This window comes from Metopolophium dirhodum, chromosome 1 (genome assembly GCF_019925205.1).
Source record: "Metopolophium dirhodum isolate CAU chromosome 1, ASM1992520v1, whole genome shotgun sequence".
In the NCBI taxonomy this organism is placed as follows: Eukaryota; Metazoa; Arthropoda; class Insecta; order Hemiptera; family Aphididae; genus Metopolophium; species Metopolophium dirhodum.
In genome coordinates, this window is record NC_083560.1 from 114,643,664 (window position 1) to 114,664,552 (window position 20,889).

General features: G+C 27.1%; 1 protein-coding gene and 1 pseudogene across 1 annotated transcript; both read right to left on the reverse strand.

The window, feature by feature from the left end:
- Positions 1 to 1,091: 1,091 nt before the first annotated feature.
- LOC132951944 (piggyBac transposable element-derived protein 4-like) lies at positions 1,092 to 2,219 on the reverse strand. The gene is made up of 2 exons (XM_061024022.1): positions 1,942 to 2,219; positions 1,092 to 1,794 (listed from the first exon to the last, which is right to left on the reverse strand). The coding sequence occupies exons 1-2, from the start codon at positions 2,217 to 2,219 to the stop codon at positions 1,092 to 1,094; spliced, it is 981 nt and encodes a 326-aa protein (XP_060880005.1).
- Positions 2,220 to 13,802: 11,583 nt separating this feature from the next.
- Positions 13,803 to 20,387, reverse strand: LOC132951953 (uncharacterized; annotated as a pseudogene).
- Positions 20,388 to 20,889: the final 502 nt, after the last annotated feature.

Here is a 20,889-nt window from a genome sequence, read left to right on the forward strand (position 1 = left end):
GAACAGATGACAAAACATGAGCGAAAAGAAATCGATAATTTTGATTTAGTTAAATCGTTAAGTTTTAAGTTTTTGCCAAAACAATAGTCAAATTTTTATTTGTATATGAATACTTTTATTTTTTTTTTGAAATTATTATCATTATATTATACTACCTATATTCTTAAAACAGTTATAACATAAAAATTTTTTATTAATACATGAATACTTTTAAGTTTTTGACATTATTATCATTATTATATTATACCAATACTTTTATATTTTTTTTTTTTGACATTATACAATATTATTAAGTATTTTTTTATTAATACATGAATACTTTTAATTTTTTGACATTATTATCATTATTGTATTATACCAATACTTTTATTTTTTATTATTTATTTTTTTTAACTTGGTATTGTATCCTAGGAGATACACTCACTTTTATCATTTTTAAATACTTTAAATATTTATTTTTTCTATGTACATTTTAACGTTTTTAATAATGCTACACTGTTTGATTACTATCATATTTTTATTTCCCGCTTAAATGTTATCATACTTTTTCTGTTAACCCTTTATAGGGCAGAACAAAAAAAATCACCAGATTGTTCTGAAAATTGGTATACATTCAGTATGGAGTACTCTGATTTTGGGAAAAATATTGGAAAATTTTTAATTTGTTTTGCATGATTGGAAAAGTGGTGGGAAAATAGTTTCCCTTTGCACCTTTACGACCGTGGGATTTACTGAACGGGCAATGGTAATATATTTCCCACTTATGCGGTTACTTAGAAAAATATACAAGCCTCATTCAAACTAATATACCTAAATATAATAAAAATAAAAAAAGTAAAAAAACATTAAAAACACAACATTTCTGTAATGGACATCCCTATAAAATGTATTTAAAATTCATAAATAATAATAAAAAAAAAACAATTGAACTTATACTTAGTAAAACTAAAATTGATAAAAAATAAATAATAATTATTATATATCTTTAAAATAAAAATCAACAACCTGATACATTTCTAGTAAAATAAAACAATAAACTTCTGGAATTTTCCATATAAATAATAAAAGTAATGAAATAGGGATAAACAATTTTAGGTAGGTTTGTGATATGGTACAAAACATTGTTTGCATAGTGTTATGTCGCATGTAGAACAAATCATATTGGATCTTTTTTCTTTTGCTTTAGTGCTACACATTTTGCATCTTCTATATTTATCTATGAATTTTGGCATATGATTAACTCCAGCTGTAAAATCATGAGCGATGGAAAGTTTTTGTTTTTTTTTATATCTTTGTTCGTGGGGGGAAGATGTATTCTTTTTCCTGCATGAGAAATTCCCAATAAGCTCATCCGTTAATCTCGATCGAAACTCTAAATGTGTAATGTACTTTTTTTTATTCTTGTTGCAACTTTCTTTATATAAAATATAAGAATTAACAATAGCAGTATCAACCATATAATAAAAAAGTTTAATCCACCACTTCCTCGACTTTTGAGAAATTGAGTATGGAGACATATATTGATCAAATTTGTCAACTCCTCCCATGTATTTATTATAATCTGATATTCCAGTAGGGCACTTTACTTGAATCCTTTCCCCTTTACCATTTTTTCTCAGTACTGTAGATGTATCTGAAGAGTTATGCATGTTGCTAACAAGTGTCACTGGTTTACTTCCTCTATCCTTCCATCGCATAATACCAATATCTTCACTTTGGGCATATTCAATGTCACCAGAAGTATATTTACCATCATTTTTCATAAGGTGTTTTGGATAATACTTTTTGTTTACTCTAAATGTTCCACATGCAAATATACCATCACACAAAAGTTTAAAAATTAGAGGTATACTGGTAAAAAAATTATCAAAAAAAACACAGTAAAATAAGTTTTTCAATTTTTTGGTCAAGTATAACACAACGTTTTCTCCTAGTCCATACTCAGGTATTCCATTTGATTTTTTTCCAGTGTATATATCAAGATTCAGTAAAAAACCACTATAAGAATCAGCCAATGCCCATATTTTGAAACCCCTTTTAATAGGTTTCATGGGCATATATTGTTTCATAGTGGAACGTCCCTTATATGCTACCATGCTTTCATCGACTGCCAAGTATCTTGATGGGCAATATACAGATTGATAAATATCTTTCAAATGCGTTATCATAGGACGAATTTTATATAATTTATCAAAATCCAAAGAATTTCTTGATGGCATTTGGGAATTATCATTAAGATGAATTAACCGTAGAATTTTCAAAAACCTTTTTACAGGCATGATTTTGGCCACACGTTCACAAAAAAAATTGGATCATTTGACCAATATAACCTGATGCTAGGTAAGCTATGGTAACCCATAAAAATTAAAATTCCAATAAATGCTTTTATTTCTTCAATGCTTGTGTTGATATTAACATTTTTTTGCTGAGCATATACATTTGTTTGTTGAACAATAGTTTGAAATATAGGACCAATCATCAATTTAAATATTTCTATTGGCGGCATTTTATAAACGTTTTTGTCTACTGGACCTTGTTCTTCTCTAAATCTAACTTTTTTAAATTTTTTTGGAGGAAATCCTGACTTTACAAAATTAAATTCACCACTCATATTTGGATTAGAAACATTGTCTACGTCTAAATTTATGAGTTCGTTTTCACCACTTATATTTGGATTTGAAATATTGTCTGCTTCTACATTTAGGAGTTCGTTTTCAAGATCATCATTATTTAGAAATATATTTACATCAATAGGTAAGTCATTAACTTCATCTAAATCTACAAGTAGTTGCTGTTGCTGAGTTGGTACATAATCTTTATCTTTATCACTGTCATCCATTTCCTCATCTGAGCTGGACAAAATATCTTCTAGCAACTCCAAATCATTATGTATATCTGACAAAATAAAATTATCTATCAATATATTTTACCAACAACTATAATAATTAATTAGAATACTACTTGATATAATTAGATTTAATTAATAGTAATTTTAATTATGTTAAAGATTATATATAACTATTGGTACCAACTATATTAATGTTTTCATCATAGTTTTATTTTTACAGTACAATACATTAGTTATTGCAATGTTGTTTATAAGAACATATTCCATACATTTACATAAATATAGGTAGGTACAAATTTATTTTAGTAAAATAATAAATAATGTTATATAGGTTCTAGGTACATATAATATACTAAATTGTATAATACAATATTTTTGTACCAAATTTTTTTTATTTTTTATAATATATACAACAAATACAAACAAAAATCTAATTCAAAATATTGAACAATTATAAATTGAAATATACCTTGAGAAGTAGAAGGAATGTTACTATTTGTTTGTTCAATATTTGATACATTAGGCACCTGCACTTCAGCTTCAGCCATACTAGAACCTGTATGTAAAAAAAAACTTTTAATTAAATATAATTATAAATTAAAAAAATAATTATTTGGTTTATTTACCTGATGATCTGGTAGATAAATGCCATACTGGTTGACTTTGGAGAGTTATTTGCATTGGTGGTACAGTCTTCTGCATCAGAATCTCCTCCGTCTTCCGAATCGAATGCCATATCATCGGTAATAGCATTCAACTCTTCTAGAATCTCATATTCTGATAGCATCTGGGAAAAAAATTGATAATTATACGTAAATATTTTGTAAGTGGGTCATTTTTGGCCCCAAAAGTGTATATTTATCGAAAGAGTATGAAATAATGATTCAGAATATACTTACTTCAAGATTGTTAGTGAAGTTTGAAAGTATTTTTTATAAGTTCAAAACCACAACTACATATTTGAAAATAATATTCAATTATTTTTATAAATTGATAACACAGAAAATACATTTCAAATAAACCGTAAGATAACACAGAAAAACGCGCTAAAATGTTATCTTTAAATTAATATCACCAAAGACTTTATAAGTTAAGCTGCTTATTTATTAAAATTAAAACAAATAACAATTTTGATAGGAAATTTATTGGAGGGAAAAAAAGTGTATCGCCTGTGGGCAATGGGTAGATAATTTCCCACTTTGGTCGTTATCGATTTATTTCTCTTATTTGAAAGGTTATCAAATACATATAATTGACACTGTCGTATACAGAAAAAAATAACGGTTTTTTTCAAACAAGTGGGAAAAATATTACCTGTGACCACACAGTGCTAGAATGTTTTTTCTTGGGTGGGAAATATATATCCCCTTGCCCTATAAAGGTTTGCCCTTTGCATTACAAATCGAGTATTACCCTGTTATCAAATATACAAGAATTCCCAAATTCAAAATGGCCAAAAACGGTAATTTGTTAGAAAAATGCACGAAACAAGGGTGAAAAACTATTAAAGGAAGTATTTATGTTATAATTACATATATTTATTTGATTATAATATTGTATAAATAGTTTTAAATGTCATTTGAATCTTATGTATCCTATAAGATACAATGCCACGACGCCTGTAAGTTTATACATGTATATCAGAAGACACATTGCAACAACGCCTATAAGTTTATACATGTATCTCAAAAGACATTTCCCTGGTATTTTTGTATTATTAATAGTCGATTTTCGGAATAAAGGAAGATAACCAATTCATAATATTAAATTATTTTTTTTATATTATTAAGCTATTATTATAAATTAATCGAAATGGGCTCCACGTGGAGCCTTATTGATTAATTTTATCACATTGGCCAATGAAATAATAATATTATGTTTAGTTATATGTTGTTTTTCTTGGATAAACACGTATTGTTGAACCAATGTTATAGCTACTACAAATCTTTTATGTCTGTACTATTATTATAGAGAGAGATAGATGAACAACATATACCAGAGATTGACAGGCTCTTGGCAGAATTTGAAGAAGAGAATGAAAATGATGTAGGTTTCTTTTAATTACTGTATTTTATTATATTTATTTTTTATATAAATAATATAAAATAAATATAAATATATTATAATACCCATATGGGTGGCGTAGATCTTGCAGATATGTTTATAGCGCTTTACCGAACAAACATGAAGACACACAAATAGTATATGGCATTATTTTCGCAGATGTTAGATCTATCTGTAAATAATGCCTGGTTATTATATAGAAGAGATAGCAAAAGTGAAAGAAACACGATGAGGTTAAAAGAATTTAGAAAAGATATTGCTATTGCAATGGCTTGTAAAAATAAGCCAAGAGTTGGTCGTCCTTCTTCTTCGATAACAAAAGAAAAACAAAACGTAAAAAAAGTTCAAACACCGATTGCACCAAGGCCTCCACAAGAAGTGATACAAGATAAAATATACCATTGTCCAGCATTTACCACCAAAGGCAGATGTAGGTATTGCAAATCAGGCCAAACTTCTGTCATATGTTTTAAATGTAAAAACCGTCTTTGTTTTGTGGAAGGGAGAAATTGTTTCCAAAACTTTCACTACGCAAAATAATTGTATATATTTTTATCTATTGTTTTGTTTCAATTGAAACTCATTAAGTATTAAATTAAATAATAACATTAAAGGAAGTTCCTATGCATTTATTTAAAAATAAATTGTTTATTCATATTTTAAATGTGTTAAAGTTATGGTTTTATTTTATATAATATTAAATATACTATTATGAATTAATGTTTTTATATTTCCTGAATTACTGGCAACGGCTTATATTATACACATGTTCTTGGTAATGTATCTCCCTAGATACAACTCTTATAATACGAGTTTATAGCAATGTATCTCATAAGATACACAGTACATATTATAAGGTTATGGCAATGTATCTCACCAGATACATAGTACATATTATGAGGTTATGGCAATGTATCTCACAGGATACATCTTATAACTTTAAAAGTTTAAGTCCTAACATTTTTATTTTTATTTTTTTAAGATCAGAGGCCTCAAAATATAAAGAATAACCAAACTTCATAATTTTCACACCAATAATGTACACTTGCCAAGTTAAGGGTTAATATAAGTACCTACGACAATTTATACTAGAAAATACGTAATATTGTGATGTTTATATATAAATGTAATATATAGATTATTGTATGGCCGCAACTCGTACGTTATTTAGGGATTGGGCCGCAACTCACCAACACCGGTGCCTGCGACCCGCCGACCAACACCGCCACACCATTATTACAACAAAAATATTATGGTCGACTGGTCGAACATTGGTTATTTAACACACTAACACAGTTTATAATTTTATATTATTATAACTTATAAAGTGTATAGTACTTTAGCGAATTGGATTAATGAATAATCATAACGTTTTGTTCTGTAACTACTTGTTTTCTTGACTCAGAGCTTCTTTAAATGTTATTCACCTGTGGTTTTGTGCAGTTAATAAGTTATTTATTTATTTCGTATATTTCGTATATTTCTTCTATTTTATAAAATTCTTACACAACAATAAATTATTAACTGATTGAGTTCATTTTTTTTTTTTTTAATATGAAACCTATATTATGTGAGTATTGCAAACGTGAACGTGTAAAACAAAATTACACCAACTGGAATCGACTGAATCTTGTAAAAAAAGACACAAATGTGCAATAAAAGACAGAAAGGAAACTTGGACAGATTTTTTAATAAAAAAGCAAAGAGCTGTATTGGTAAGTATACAAAACCAATTATAAAGTTTCTAAAATGAATTGCGACTGTGTGTTTGTGACTTGTTTTCACATTCTATATTTCTATCTGTATTACAGTGATTTGCTGTTATTAATGTTATTATTCCAGTTTTAACTCTCAAGCAGAAACTTGGATTAATTTTTATAATTATTATTTTATTTACTTATTACGTTATTTTGTTTACACATCCGTTAAATCACTACCTATTGAAAGATGAATTCACTGTGCCCCAGTTGTGGAAAAAAATCCTGATTTAATGAACAATACCAACTGGATTCGACACAAGGAATCTCGTAAAAAATAAATAAAGTCTGTTAAAAAAAGTGCTTCAAGTTCCATTTCAAACTTTTTTAAACCTATAGAACGTGATGAAAAATTTCCAAAATTTGAACAATCACGTAAGTAACATTGTGATGCAAATTACAATTTTAAACTGTAATTAATAATTATTGTTGGTTATTTAAATGAATTATTTATAAAAATACTGTACAAAATTAATTCATTGCTATTTGCTAATATTTGTTCATATCTAGTACATCATGATCATATGCATTTGTTACTAACATTCTTTTTTTTAACTAGTTCCTGTCCATCTTTGGTCAAATGCAATGTTTGATAGAAACTTCAAGTTAAAAATAAATAAATTTATTATAAATAGCCAACTAAATTTAGTAGTCCATTTGAAATTGGAAACATGTAATTTTCCAATATTACATAGTAATTAAATTTATTAAATTTATAAATTTTGGCTACTTATACAAACTGGTTTACTCAGCTGAAAATACACAAATTTGTGATCCAACTAGATCCAATTTGCTTCCAAAAACATACATCGGGCATCGAAGTTTATGATCAGATCATTTTTTTTACCAGAAAAGTTAAGGAGTTACAAATATTTTAAAATACCTCAAATAAACGATTGAAATTATTAGACTGGACAAAATAAAAATAAAATTGTAACTAATTGTCAATCACCCCCTTATTTAAAAATCCTGCGTACGCTACTGAGTGTCATATTGTCCCAAAAAAAAATAAAGCCGTTTTAGTTGTGTCAAGTATGCATAATGACGAACAAATGACCAGGAAAATTATGCAAAAAAACCAGAAATGATTACTTTTTATAATAAAACTAATATCGGTGTTGAATTAGTAGAGCAACTTTGTGAAAAATACAATGTGGCTAGGAATACTTGTAGATGGCCAATGGTTATTTTATATGATCTACTGAACATATCTGCTATAAATGCTATTTGTATTTACAAAGCAAACAATTTAAATTCACTAATTTCAAGAAGGAAATTTATTGAAAATATTACATGGGAACTACTAAAACCTCAAATTGAGTTCAGATTGACAATAACTAAACTACCAGTAGAATTAAGACGATGCGCACGTGCACTTCTAGGTACCGAAGAGCGTTCAATTTCAGTAATATCAGAAAATCTTCCAAATAAGTGGGTCGATGTTATGTTTGTCCTCGAAATAAAAACAAATCAACCAGAAGATTTTGTGGTAAATGCCGAAAATATGGGTGTAAAGAGCATATGAAGGATATTTGTTTAAATTGTTTATATAATACTTGTAATTTTTTTTTTTTTTGATAATATTTTGTAAATTAAAAGGAAAAATATAATTTAATAATTAACTAATAAAATAATAATTATGACTATTTGCACTATTATCTTTGCATTACAGTATTTGTATAAATATGTTATTATTAATAATATACATACATGTTGTTTCATATGAACTATAAGATCAGTTAATTACACTTTTTATCAATATTATGGAATTTAGTTTACAACAGGAAATTATTACCAAGAAGAATAAGCACAAAAACTCATTTACACTATCATTTCGTATAAAGAAATTACAGTTATAATACCTATATTTGTTCGACAATAACTGGTAAGAAAATATAAAAATACATTCTAATTTTGTTTTGGGTCTTTTGTAAACATGTCAATTTAAGATATTTATAGTTTCAGGCCGATTGGAAGGTAATTGGGTAAGTAGTTCTAAAAATAAAAATGCCATGAAAAAATTATCATTATTCCACTACTAACAAGATAATTGTATTTTCTTCAAATAGTTATGGATTATTTTTCATATTTCAATGCTCATATGATTATATGCATATAAATACATTACATTTTTTTTTTTTTTTTATAAATAGAATCCATTTATTACATAAATATAAAAATTACATAATAAACTATAGATTATATACCTTCTAAAAGCAATGCTTGTGTTGAAGGTAGAGAGCGACAAATTACTTACAGATAGTAATTAAATAATATAAATACAAACAAAAAAAAAAAAAAATAATACTTAAATTAGAGTAAACATAATAATAGCTACCCTATTGACAATATTAGTCAGTCATTAACAGCTTTTTTGACATTTTTATGTTTATTTATTATATTCTTCTTAATAATATTTGGCATGGAATTAAAATAAGTAGGACCCAGGTAGTCAACGAATTTTTGACCAAAAGATTTTTTTAAATATATCACTTTAACATCGTATGCTAGATGTTTCCTTTTTGTTTTTCCATTATTTTTAGTTATCCAATTTTCTATGTTTTTACTAACCCATAAAATGGCAATTTTTTAAACTGTGTAAATCCACAGGTAATACATTTAATAATTTAAAGTTTTTACTTGTTGAACCTTCAAGAGTAGGTTTCTGCAGACATATTCGAAGAATTTGTCTTTGTTGAATTGATAAAGGTTTTAGAGCACTTGCAGAAAGGCCTCCCCAAATAAGTAGACCGTATTGCAATAATGCTTGATATAATGCTAGATATACTGTATTGCTGTGGAATAATTCCATATTCACACAAATTTTTCAAATCTTTTACTTTGGCAGGATCCAGTGTTAAAGGTCCATTTTTATATGCAAATTTCAGATGGTACCTAATTAATAATATTATTAATTTGTCTTGTTTGTCTAGTGATTGAAAATGACTTATATTAATCATGGTTATTATATTTGAATAAAACTTTGTTGGGTTCAGATTTTCTATATTGAAAACACACAACTCTGAGCCAATTAATGTTATTTTTTTCATCATCAATTTTTTTTTTATTGTGTATTTACGCAAATCCACAAAATTAGCAAAATCACCCTGGTTTATTTCCTTAACCTCATAACGTCTTTTTTTTATGCTAGCTGAACAGCTGTATACCATTCAGATGGATAGTAAATGTTCACATTTTTCGCTGCATTTTCAATATGTGCATGAACAGAATCGCATTCCATAACAGAATGCCCTGGCTCAAAAAAATTTTGTGTGATCACTGATATATCAAATTTGTGTACAGCATACAATAACATAGCATAAAAATTTACATTGCGGTTCTGGCCACCACATGTATCAGAAAACATAAACACAGGCTTATTGTTTGCAATATCTTGTAAATGTAGATTCATACATGATGCAATCTCAATACTTCCTCTTTGGCAATACTTTCATGCCACATGTAATTAATTGCTCTTAAAGTACTAACATTATACATTGTCAAGTTATAAACTGCTAAACGCCTTTTGTAAAATATTGTTTTGCTCCCACTTTTAGGACAGCATCTTACAGCAATACAGCCTCTAAATCAAATTCTAATAAATGACAATTACCAAGTTTTGCTTCTTCTTTCAAATCATTTTTAATTTGACGTGCAAGATTTTTTCTTTCTATATGCATATTATGTTTTTCCTGATGTAAAGATTTTTAAGATTCATTATAATTCTGGAACTTGAAAAAAGTGTCACACTGATCTTTACGTGGCTTGTGAAAATATATATTAAATTCGGTATTAACACATGACGATAGAACCAACTTTTTTCTGCTATTTTATTATTATTCTCACACTGTGATTTATATAGTTCATGCATGATTTCCAAGTTCAAATCTGCTGTTAAATATTCTTTATCTGTATCTTTCCGACAGTAATGTGAAGGTGCCCGTGAAAAAGAAGATATGTGTGCCATTACTGCCTCTTTTGAATTATCTGGTCTCTTAGAGGTTGGAGTTTGACATCCCCCTTTATTTTTTGCTATAACATTTGTGGAATCTTTCTTACTAATAACTGTGCGTAAAAATGTTTCCGATACTATAAATGTTTTTCTAAAAAATTCTCTGCACACCTGAATTTTTATGTTATTTTTAACTAAGTAATTTCATAGTTGACTGTCTTCTAGACAAAGTTTTACAACGTGTTCTTTCAATATCAATTACTTTAATGAGTGAGGATATATACTGTCGGTGGTTGTGTATACCACCAATATCCCAAAATGAATTAAATAATAGTTCACACTCCTCTTTAGAGAAATGTTGGTTACATTTTCTAGGACACAACTTACAATTTTTATACATACAAGTCCTTACTTTTACATTTTTTTCTGCTACAGATATATATTCTTTACCTAACTGTCTGTTTCTTGTGCGCAAATTTTGCTTCCACATATCTGTATTTGGTTTACTTCTTCTAGCTCTTTTCCTTTTATTTGAAACTTCTGTAGTATTATTTTCTAAAGGAGGAAGAAAGACAAACCACATACCTTGTGATATGCTTTTAAATGAACCACAAATTCCAGATATATCATTTAAAACCACCAGCTCATTTGAGACAGTATTTACTTAGACCATACCTAAACAGATATTAAATACCTTAAAAATAATATTAACATTTTTACATATTTTATAATTATTTATAAACATAAAAAAAACCTATACAGGTTACAGGTCAGATTATAGGAAGTGGAGTATATTAGGAAATTGGGATTTATTGATACATTTAATTCAAGTATAAATTATTGACCGTATTTTATAGAAAAATAAACTTTTATCTTAAGACTAAACTACTTTTTAAAATACAAAATATACCAATTTATGAGGAACCTTTTCTTACTTATTACATTTTGAATATTTATAATAATTAAATATACTTCCCACTTGTTGATGGTGCAGAAGCTTCATTTTCTTCATTATCACTACAACTATTTAACTCATTATTTAATTCTGGTAAATATTCTTCACCAGAATCATCATAATAACTGAAATCAGAATTTTCATCTGACTCTCTGCTTATGCCAGAATAATCTAAAAATATTAAAACATTATGGTTAGGTTAAAACTCTTAAATTTCTATTAATTTCCATTATAATATAATATATTATAATGATATTATCATGGTATACTATAATTTTTATATTTTTATACCTGGACATTTAGTCTTCATATTTAAATTGTTTTGTCTAGGGACTCTTTGCAAATTTGTTACACTTTCAATATTACCATGTTCACTATCATTAATAATTATAAGATTTATATCTATAGTTTCAAAAAAAAAATATCATTAATTAAATAATTTAATTACCAATCAATAATAATAATAAATAATTACTTGATTTTGAATCAGTTGTATTATTCACAATATTTTCAGCCATTTGAAGCATTTTTTTGACTCGAGATCCGATCGATGCCATGATTAATAACGTGCAAAATGTATTTTATTAATTACACACGATACACAGTAAAATTGTTAATATCACTGTCTATTAAATTAATATGTAATGATATTGTACTCTGCGTCTCTGCATCATGTCATAGTTTTAATATTGTCGATATTTTTATCTGGGTATATTATTTATAAATATATTTTTAAACATTTGCAATAACCATGTTAATATTGTGAAATGGTAAACAAATATCATGATTAATGTTAAGAATATTATAATAAATTATTCTCAGTGCTGCCATAACGTAATTACCAGAAATAAATATTAAATAAACGTAAGTGTCGTTACGTTTATATAATTCTAAGCAGTATGACATTACCGTAAAATATCTAAACATTAAAACGACGTAAAATACAATAGCCTTGTTTAATATTAATACGTTTTAGTAATGAAAAAAAAGTCAATCCAGTATCATTGGAGATACGTCGTTCTACTACTAATAAATACTTTAAAAACTGAATATTTTATGCTAATAATCAAAATATCGCATTTTTGGTTGTTACGTTTCTTTAACACTATACCCTTGATAACCATTTACAAAGATTTCCATCGTAAATCTCAAAATCCCCGTGAGAATCTCCCCGGGATAGACCTCTTGTTTTCCTTTTTTCACGACAAAAAGTAGCCTATTTTATTCCCCGTGGTCTAATCTATCTCTGTATAAATTGCATTGCAATCGGATGAACAGTTTAGGAATGTATAAAGGACATGAGAACATGTATGGTGTTTTATATACATGTATAGATAGATACCTAATAGGTCGTGTGCCTACATGAATCAGTGACGTCAAGCGCAAAGTTAAAAAAAAAATTGAAGGTAACTTCCGAACAGAGTTGCAAAAAATTCCAATAATACCATAAGGTTAGCTAGAGTATTTTTTACGCAATAAACAATATAGATATTTTTACGTTGGATTATCCTTTAATAAAAAGTCAAATTACAAAATAGATGTAGGTATACCTATTTCTGTTTGACAACGTTTCCATGTTCCCAAAATTGTTTGTTTATTTAATAGTTAAAATATTAAAATATGCATTGGCTTTATCCAAATTTAAACAATTCGTTAGATTTTAAAAATTACTTGATTCAATTGAAGTCGTCAAGATGTTGAAATCAGAAACACAGCTGCCTCCAATCATAGAATCTGATAATACAACAAGTGTAGAAGTCATATCGTTGGATCAAAAATTGTCTACAGCATTCTGCAAAATATGCTATTCTGGAGGAAGTTGTGAACAATTAATACACCCTTGTTTTTGTAAAGGTAATTACATTATTTTGCATATTCCTTTTAGTTATCAAGAAGAAAGATTTTTATAATCACTAATGTTTACATGAATAAGGTAATTGAAGCCATTTAATTGGACGCATGTAAATTCCACCGGTTGCAATTATATAAGTGTTTATATAATTTTCAGATTATTTTGGTTACACTATGAAATACTTATGAGAAATATTGTTTTAAATGTTCAATCCTTAGCTATAAAAATTAAACATTTTATACATTTTTAACTACAAAATAATTTGCAATTTATCGTGATTTTGATGAATTTTGTCACTAACAAAATTACCCTTTTATGGTGAATTATTAATAAAGATTGATTAACAATTCTTATTTAATCTATGACATTTCCCATTAGTGCAGGTATGGCAAATAAGTGGCATGCGAGAAATTTCCGATGGCACCCAAAAGACTTTCATGTGTCTATACATATATATATTTATAAACCTTGAGAGTAACTGCGTATATTAACCAGACATTAAAATAATCTTTCAAGTAATATGAAGTAAAATGTTTCTAACAATCAATAAAAGTTGATATTTTTAATAATTTTTCTACGTTATTATTATTCATTTTTAATTTATATTTTGTAAAATTGTCTTGTGTTAAAAAATATAATTAGTGGCACAACTGAAATGTTTTTTAAATTGTTTCATAAATTAGCACGTTGAACAAATTTTATTTGCCATCCTTGCACTAGATGATTGATATTTCCTCAAAAAAAAATTTTCCTATAAAATCCTAGAAAAGTATCCCTCAAAACGATTGGTAAATCTCGTGAATACTTTAATACGTCCAATTAAACTCTAGAAATTTCCCTTTAAATGCAAGATATTTTCTAGAAAATTATAATCTTCACTATAATATTAGACAATTTTTAATAAATCAATGATATTTTCCTTTAGAACATTGATATTTTACAGAAAAGCATAAAACTCAAATACAATTCTGTTATTTCCACAAAACATACCATTGGGCTCATCTTTAAATTGTAATGCTTAGTATTGAATACATTCATACGATTCATCGTTCATGAGACAAATCGAAATCCGATAATCATAAACAATAGTAGGATTACAATGAAATGCTTGATTTATTAAATTTTTTTAGCTTTTTTAGATCGTTATTCTGTACGATTATTATTTACTATTTATGTGTTATCTACCTACTCGTATTTCAATGTAATCATTCATTTCTTTCTTAAAATCATTTTTTACTTGATGTATCTCTTCTAATATTGTTTTTCTTTTAGCCATTGATCTATGTTAAAATAATATAATAAATTATAAAAAAAAATAAAAAATTTTAATAACTATTAATTATAATTAATATTATGTAGGTAGATTTATTATTTATACGACATATTATACTTACATACTTATATCTTTTTTAACACAAATTTAAAATAAAATGTATAATAATAAATAATGATCACTAGTTGGTAGTTAGTTGAAAATGAATTAAAATTAAATTAATGAAAAATATATATAATACAATTATTAACTATCAATAATGAACAGCTAGTTAATAGTAAAAACTAATTACTTAAGGGTCCCGGTGCCAGTTGTTAAAATTTTCCACAATTCCATAAAATTTGAAAATCAAATTTTATATTTTAGTTACTACCTCAATTATAAGTATTTTCCACTAATATACTACCCGATACCTATTTAGGTGGGGTGGGGGGTTGGGTTGATAGGGTGTATTATATCGAAAAAATGACTTAACGGGAATAACTCTAAAGCTTTGTAGAATTTTCGGATTTTTTATGTCTGAAAAAAGAAGACCGGAGGCCTTAAATAAAATTTAAAATTTGGTTTGATAATAATTAGATGCAGCTTTGATGAATTGCATAATGGTAATATTGTTTTCCTTGAATGACAAAATTATGGTGTTTAAATATTTTTAGCGTGTTTTTGATTATGAATTGCTAAGGTTATTAGGTTTGTGAATTATTTTAATTTAATGTAAGTGAATGATTGAATATCTAACAGAGCTTTTGTAAAGTGGTGTATATTTGGATGTGTGTTCTCAAAGGATTGAGCTAAAAGTGAGTGAAACGACTCGCATGCATTCGTAGTTAAATTCAATATGGCGCCACATTCAGACCAAATACTTGGTGGAAATGATAATTCTTCAGTGATGGAAGTGTCTAATACTCTAATATATAATCTGTAATTGTGTAAGTTTTGAACTTATGGGCTTTATAAACATTAATAATTACCTAATTTAAGTATCCATGTATAGTGAATAGCTGCAAAAAATGTTTTACGCAGTAGTGCATAATGTCCTATGTAAACAATTTCTGCTTTACACATAGCCTCAAAGTTTATTTTCAACAAAATAATACCATTTTTTAAAAAATTTTTCATTTCTAATTGTCAAACATTGGGTTTTATTTAAAAAAATATGAACGTCAAAAGAACTTTTAGGTATTTTTGGTATTGTCTTTCTCCTAGCATTATATAATTTTCTTTTAGTATAATTAACATCTCTAACCTGTATTTGACTATTACTTCCATCCAGTGTTGGGGAGTAACTTAACTTAAGTTACAAGTTACTGTAACGAAATTACTTTTTAAGTAATTTGATGGTAATTTAATTACATTTTATTGTAAGTAATTTATATATAATTTAAGTTACTTTTTTGTAGTAATTTTTACTAAATTACTCGTTACTTTTTTTTTGGATTAATACATTTTTAGAACGTAGCCTGTAGGTATTGATAATGAGTGTAAATATTAAAATATATCATATACCTAATTATTATAATTTATAAGTAGAATTTTCTAAACTTGTGATACTAAAATACTTTTGTTATTATAGCTATTTACTATTTGACGATAAACTGTTATTTTTAGAATGGAATTGTTATCTTTACTCTGTGTTGTGTCACCGCGGTCGCCCGCAGCAGGCTCACGACGTCGACGTCTGCTTGTACAACAGTGTTGTTGGAACTCAATAATAATAATAAATAATTTAATAATACTAAAAATAATAATAATTATTATTATTATTATTTATTGCTTATTGTAATTACCCAGAAATTCGTTTCTTGTAATCGGTGACTATTGTCTGTCGTCGTCCGTCGACGATCTAATCTTATGAATTTCTGATACCTATTACTTATTAGTTATGGCTCGTTAGTTCATTACGATTTAAGTTTTAGATTATTCGACAATTCGACATTTGTGAATCACTGGATTTTATAATTTTGAAGTGCATTTTTGTGTATAAAATGGAATTAGACTGTGAAAGTGAAATACGTGATTTAAGTTCAAAGGTATGTCAGTATTGTAAAAAGAAGAAGCCACTGACATCCTTCAAAATGAAATAGAATATTTCAAACCTGTTAATGATAATAGTTTAGAGCAAAATCAACTTGAGGAAGTCAATGATAACATTATTTTTGATGAAGATATAGAGCATTCTAATGCTTAACTTGAACGTTTTTTATTTACTACTTTTAATGGTGATTTAACTATTTTAAAAAACATGCCAATAATGAGATTAATTTTTCTGAAATATAATACTGCTTTACCCTCAAGTGCTTCTGTTGAACGTTTGTTTAACATAGCAGGAGATATATGCACTAAAAAGCGATCCAAAATTAGTGACAATAATTTTGAAAACGCATTGTTGTTTAAAATAAATTTGAAAAATAAAGATTGATATTTAATGTGTAGCAAAATTAGTATTAATTGTTAATAATTTCATATTGTTGATAGTCATTATTTAGTTTGTGTATTGTCATATAGGAAAAATAGTTATTAAGCTCCAGTGATATAAAAAAAAAAAAAGTAACTTCTATTGTAATTGAGTTACTTTTAAAACTCAAAAGTAATGTAACTTGACAAAATGTAAAAAAAGTAACTTAAAAATAATTTAGTTACAATTTTGATTAGTAATTAGTAATGTAATTTAATTACCCAAAATAAGTAACTTCCCCAACACTGCTTCCATCTAATGAATTTTCATCCAATGTGAGTTTGATTAATTTTCTTGGTGCTTTACAATTGTCCTCGGTCGCCTTTCGTTTTGCACCTGTACTTAATACTTGCCTTTGCAGTGTATTTTCGGTTAAAGCCTTGTGATTATGTAATGTTTGTTGGAAAGTTATAGTTCGATATTTTCCAGATTAATTTTTGTTTTAAAACATCGGTATACTTTTTGTTTTTACGCCGCCATTTTCATTCAACATACTTTAAGAGTATTTGCTTGTAGAACTTAAAACTATTGCCACGTTTTCTGATTATTTCGGTTAATGTATCCATTTTGAAATCAACAGACGAACTAAAATGTGCCTTCGAAAATATTTTATTGAATGCATTCTTTTTGCGGTATGAGTATATGATATTATCTGCGGTCGTTGAGATGTCGCTTAGATAAGTCAGTTGAAAGTTGATGTGTAGTTATACTAAAAATAGTTGTAATCTGTGGATTTTACCATCAGTGGAGTTAACGTGTTTTCAGGTAAAAAATACGTACCGGTGGAGCTTATAATATTTTTTTCGGGTAAAAAAAAGTATCGGTGGACCACAAGGTCCTTTCAATGGTTGAGGTTTAGCCATTCCGGATAATATCATAACACTTTTCTTTAAAAAATCAAGCTCCGCATATTCTTCTTCAAAATTACAAAATAAATTTATTTCGAACAGTTCTTATAGAAACGACATTTTTTTATAATACACGATTTGATGATTTATGAAGTTTTTGTTGTGATTTGTAATCTATCCATAAATAAAAATCAAAATAATTCATAATTTTTACATCTACTCTTGATTTATTTGCTGCTCCTACAGCTTTAACAAAATCTTCAAAGGCGTAAGTTTTTTTTTGGTGCTTAAGCGATTGTTCTACTTGGTGATGGAAACTATCAGCTGACATAAATGTATGTCCAGCTACGAAAAAATTTAAAACAATTTCATTTGCAGAAATTTCACTAGGATTTATCATGTAGACTAAAAATGATAGCAAACACCAATTTTTATTTTGGCTACTACAGTTATCTAACTAAATAGTAATTGTATTTGCGTCACGATGATAAGTAAAAAAATTGAAAAAAGTGCTAATTAAATCTTCTTTCTTGCGACCACTTATTCCTTCATGCCACACACAAGCAAATGGCAGTAGATTTCCTTTTTTTCCTAGAGGTACAAAACTTTTGTGGTATGCTACAAGTCGTTTAATGAACAAAACTTTTTTAAATGTGTCTAACCTTGGTAGCGTTATTATTTTTTGTAAATCAACTGAAAAATAAATCGATTTATCTTCGTTGTTACTGTTATTTTTGGCGTGTTCTTGATATAATGCTCTAGCGGCATTAGCTTTTTTTATGTGGGTTAAATAGGTTGCACACACAACACAATCAGGTATCAATCGATCTTTAGAATGCTCGTGAATTTTGAGGCTCTCACAAACCTCACATTCTTCGTGTCCAAGTTGAGTAAACGATATATTTTTTCTTTTAACTTGATCTCTATAGTATGGATGAGAAATAAAAAATTCTGTTTCGGTGTATTTTCTAAAAAATCTTGATGCATGAAAGTTATTGTAACATCGCTCGGCGAGTAGCGTACATTTGGCGCGTGTTCACGGCGGTAATGGGATATTGTTGGGTTAAACGATTCAATATGATTTGTAACTAAATCTAAATGTTTATATTTATTTATAGACAATTGTCTTCCACGACCATCGATATTTGGCTTAATTTTATCTTTAGGTGTTAATCTAAGGTAATGGGATATTGTTGGGTTAAACGATTCAATATGATTTGTAACTAAAACTTAATGTATATATTTATTTATAGACAATTGTCTTCCACGACCATCGATATTTGGCTTAATTTTATCTTTAGGTGTTAATCTAAGGTGTTAATCTACGTCTAACACCCTATCATTGGTTAAACACATTTTTTCTTTTTGTATTTTCATTTTTAGAACGATTGATAATTTCAGAACTTTCACAAGTGCTATGTACAAATGATCTTCTAGCTTGCCAGTTAATTTCCCAATACTGATGATTTATATCAACACGCCTATTTTCTGTTATATTTAAAACACATTTACTTCAATAATAAACAAACTAAAACATTAACACATTATATTAACGTATGTAGTAAACTAAATAAGTTACAAACAAATTATGTAATAGCACTGACAATATTAGGGATAAAATGTAGTTAAATACAGTCATATAACTATTGTAATTGTTACAAATAGTAGTAGAAATACTTGACATTACAGTACATGCACCTTGGTGGGTTTATTTAAATTGAATTAATCTTGATGGTTTAGATAACATATTATAAACTTTCACGCAAGAGCTGTAATGTACCTACTATATTATTAAGAATTTAGCATGTAATTACTTTTATTAATATGGCAATTTCTCTGTCACATCCTGGTTGTACCACATGATTTTTTTTTCTCTCTTCGACTTTTTTTTGTTTTCTACTGGGTATATTTAACGCATATTTTTTCCTCTTCCTTAGATCTCCCGATTTTGAATACATTTCGCATTCAACATCATCATCAAAAACCACGGGTAATGAATTAATATCTAATGTCTCTGTATGCACCAAATAGTCTAAAAATTTTATATGAAAAATTTTGTGGATTCAAATAATTCATGAAAATAAAATCTATACCCTTTTTATTTCAACTTTATTTGGAAAATGATATAATTTTGTAATTATAATTTATTATATACCTACTCCGAAACGATTTAAACTATTATATATTGTAAGTTGTATTACCTTGTTGTAGAAACGCCTCTTCCTCTTCATCGAATATTCCCGTCGAATCTTTATAACATATATTTAATTATATTATTATTTCCATTTTATAAATATATAGTTGAATGTTTTCTTTTAATTTTCTTACCAGGTGTGGAAGGTATCACATTGAGTTCCGGGTCGTAAATAAACTCATCTTGTAAATTTATAATTAATTAAATTTTTTTAAATTGTTTAAAATAAAAGTACAACACTAAAGTCGTCGTAATAAAATAAAATACGTATTCGCGACAACCGTGCATATAATACTGACGACAAATAATAATCAGAAAAAAAGTCAAATTACTATAATAATTTTATCTTAATATAATATATATTAATAAGATAAAACAACCATAATAAAATCATAAACTTTCCAAATAATATTGAAGATAGCACTTTGGAAACTATTAAATTAATTATATATATTGCCGTTACTTCAGAAAAAAAGTTGAAATGTTAGATAATAACGCCGTAACATAGGTAGAACATGGAAATGTTATGCGAAAACGCCATATGTATAAACATATTTACGGCGTTTATACTTAGCAAGTATAAGATGCGGCGTTCTTAGTTAATACTTCTAATTTTTTTTGTTACCTACGGCGTTTTTAAATCTAAACAATTCATTTTATTGCCTATGTAAAGTAATTTTAGGGGTATTTT

Coding starts and splice junctions, on each gene's coding strand:
- LOC132951944 (XM_061024022.1), bottom strand. CDS start 2,219: ATGCCATCAAGAAATTCTTTGGATTTTGATAAATTATATAAAATTCGT. Junction 1,795..1,941: donor AAATCAAATGGAATACCTGA/GTATGGACTAGG, acceptor TGGAACATTTAG/AGTAAACAAAAAGTATTATC.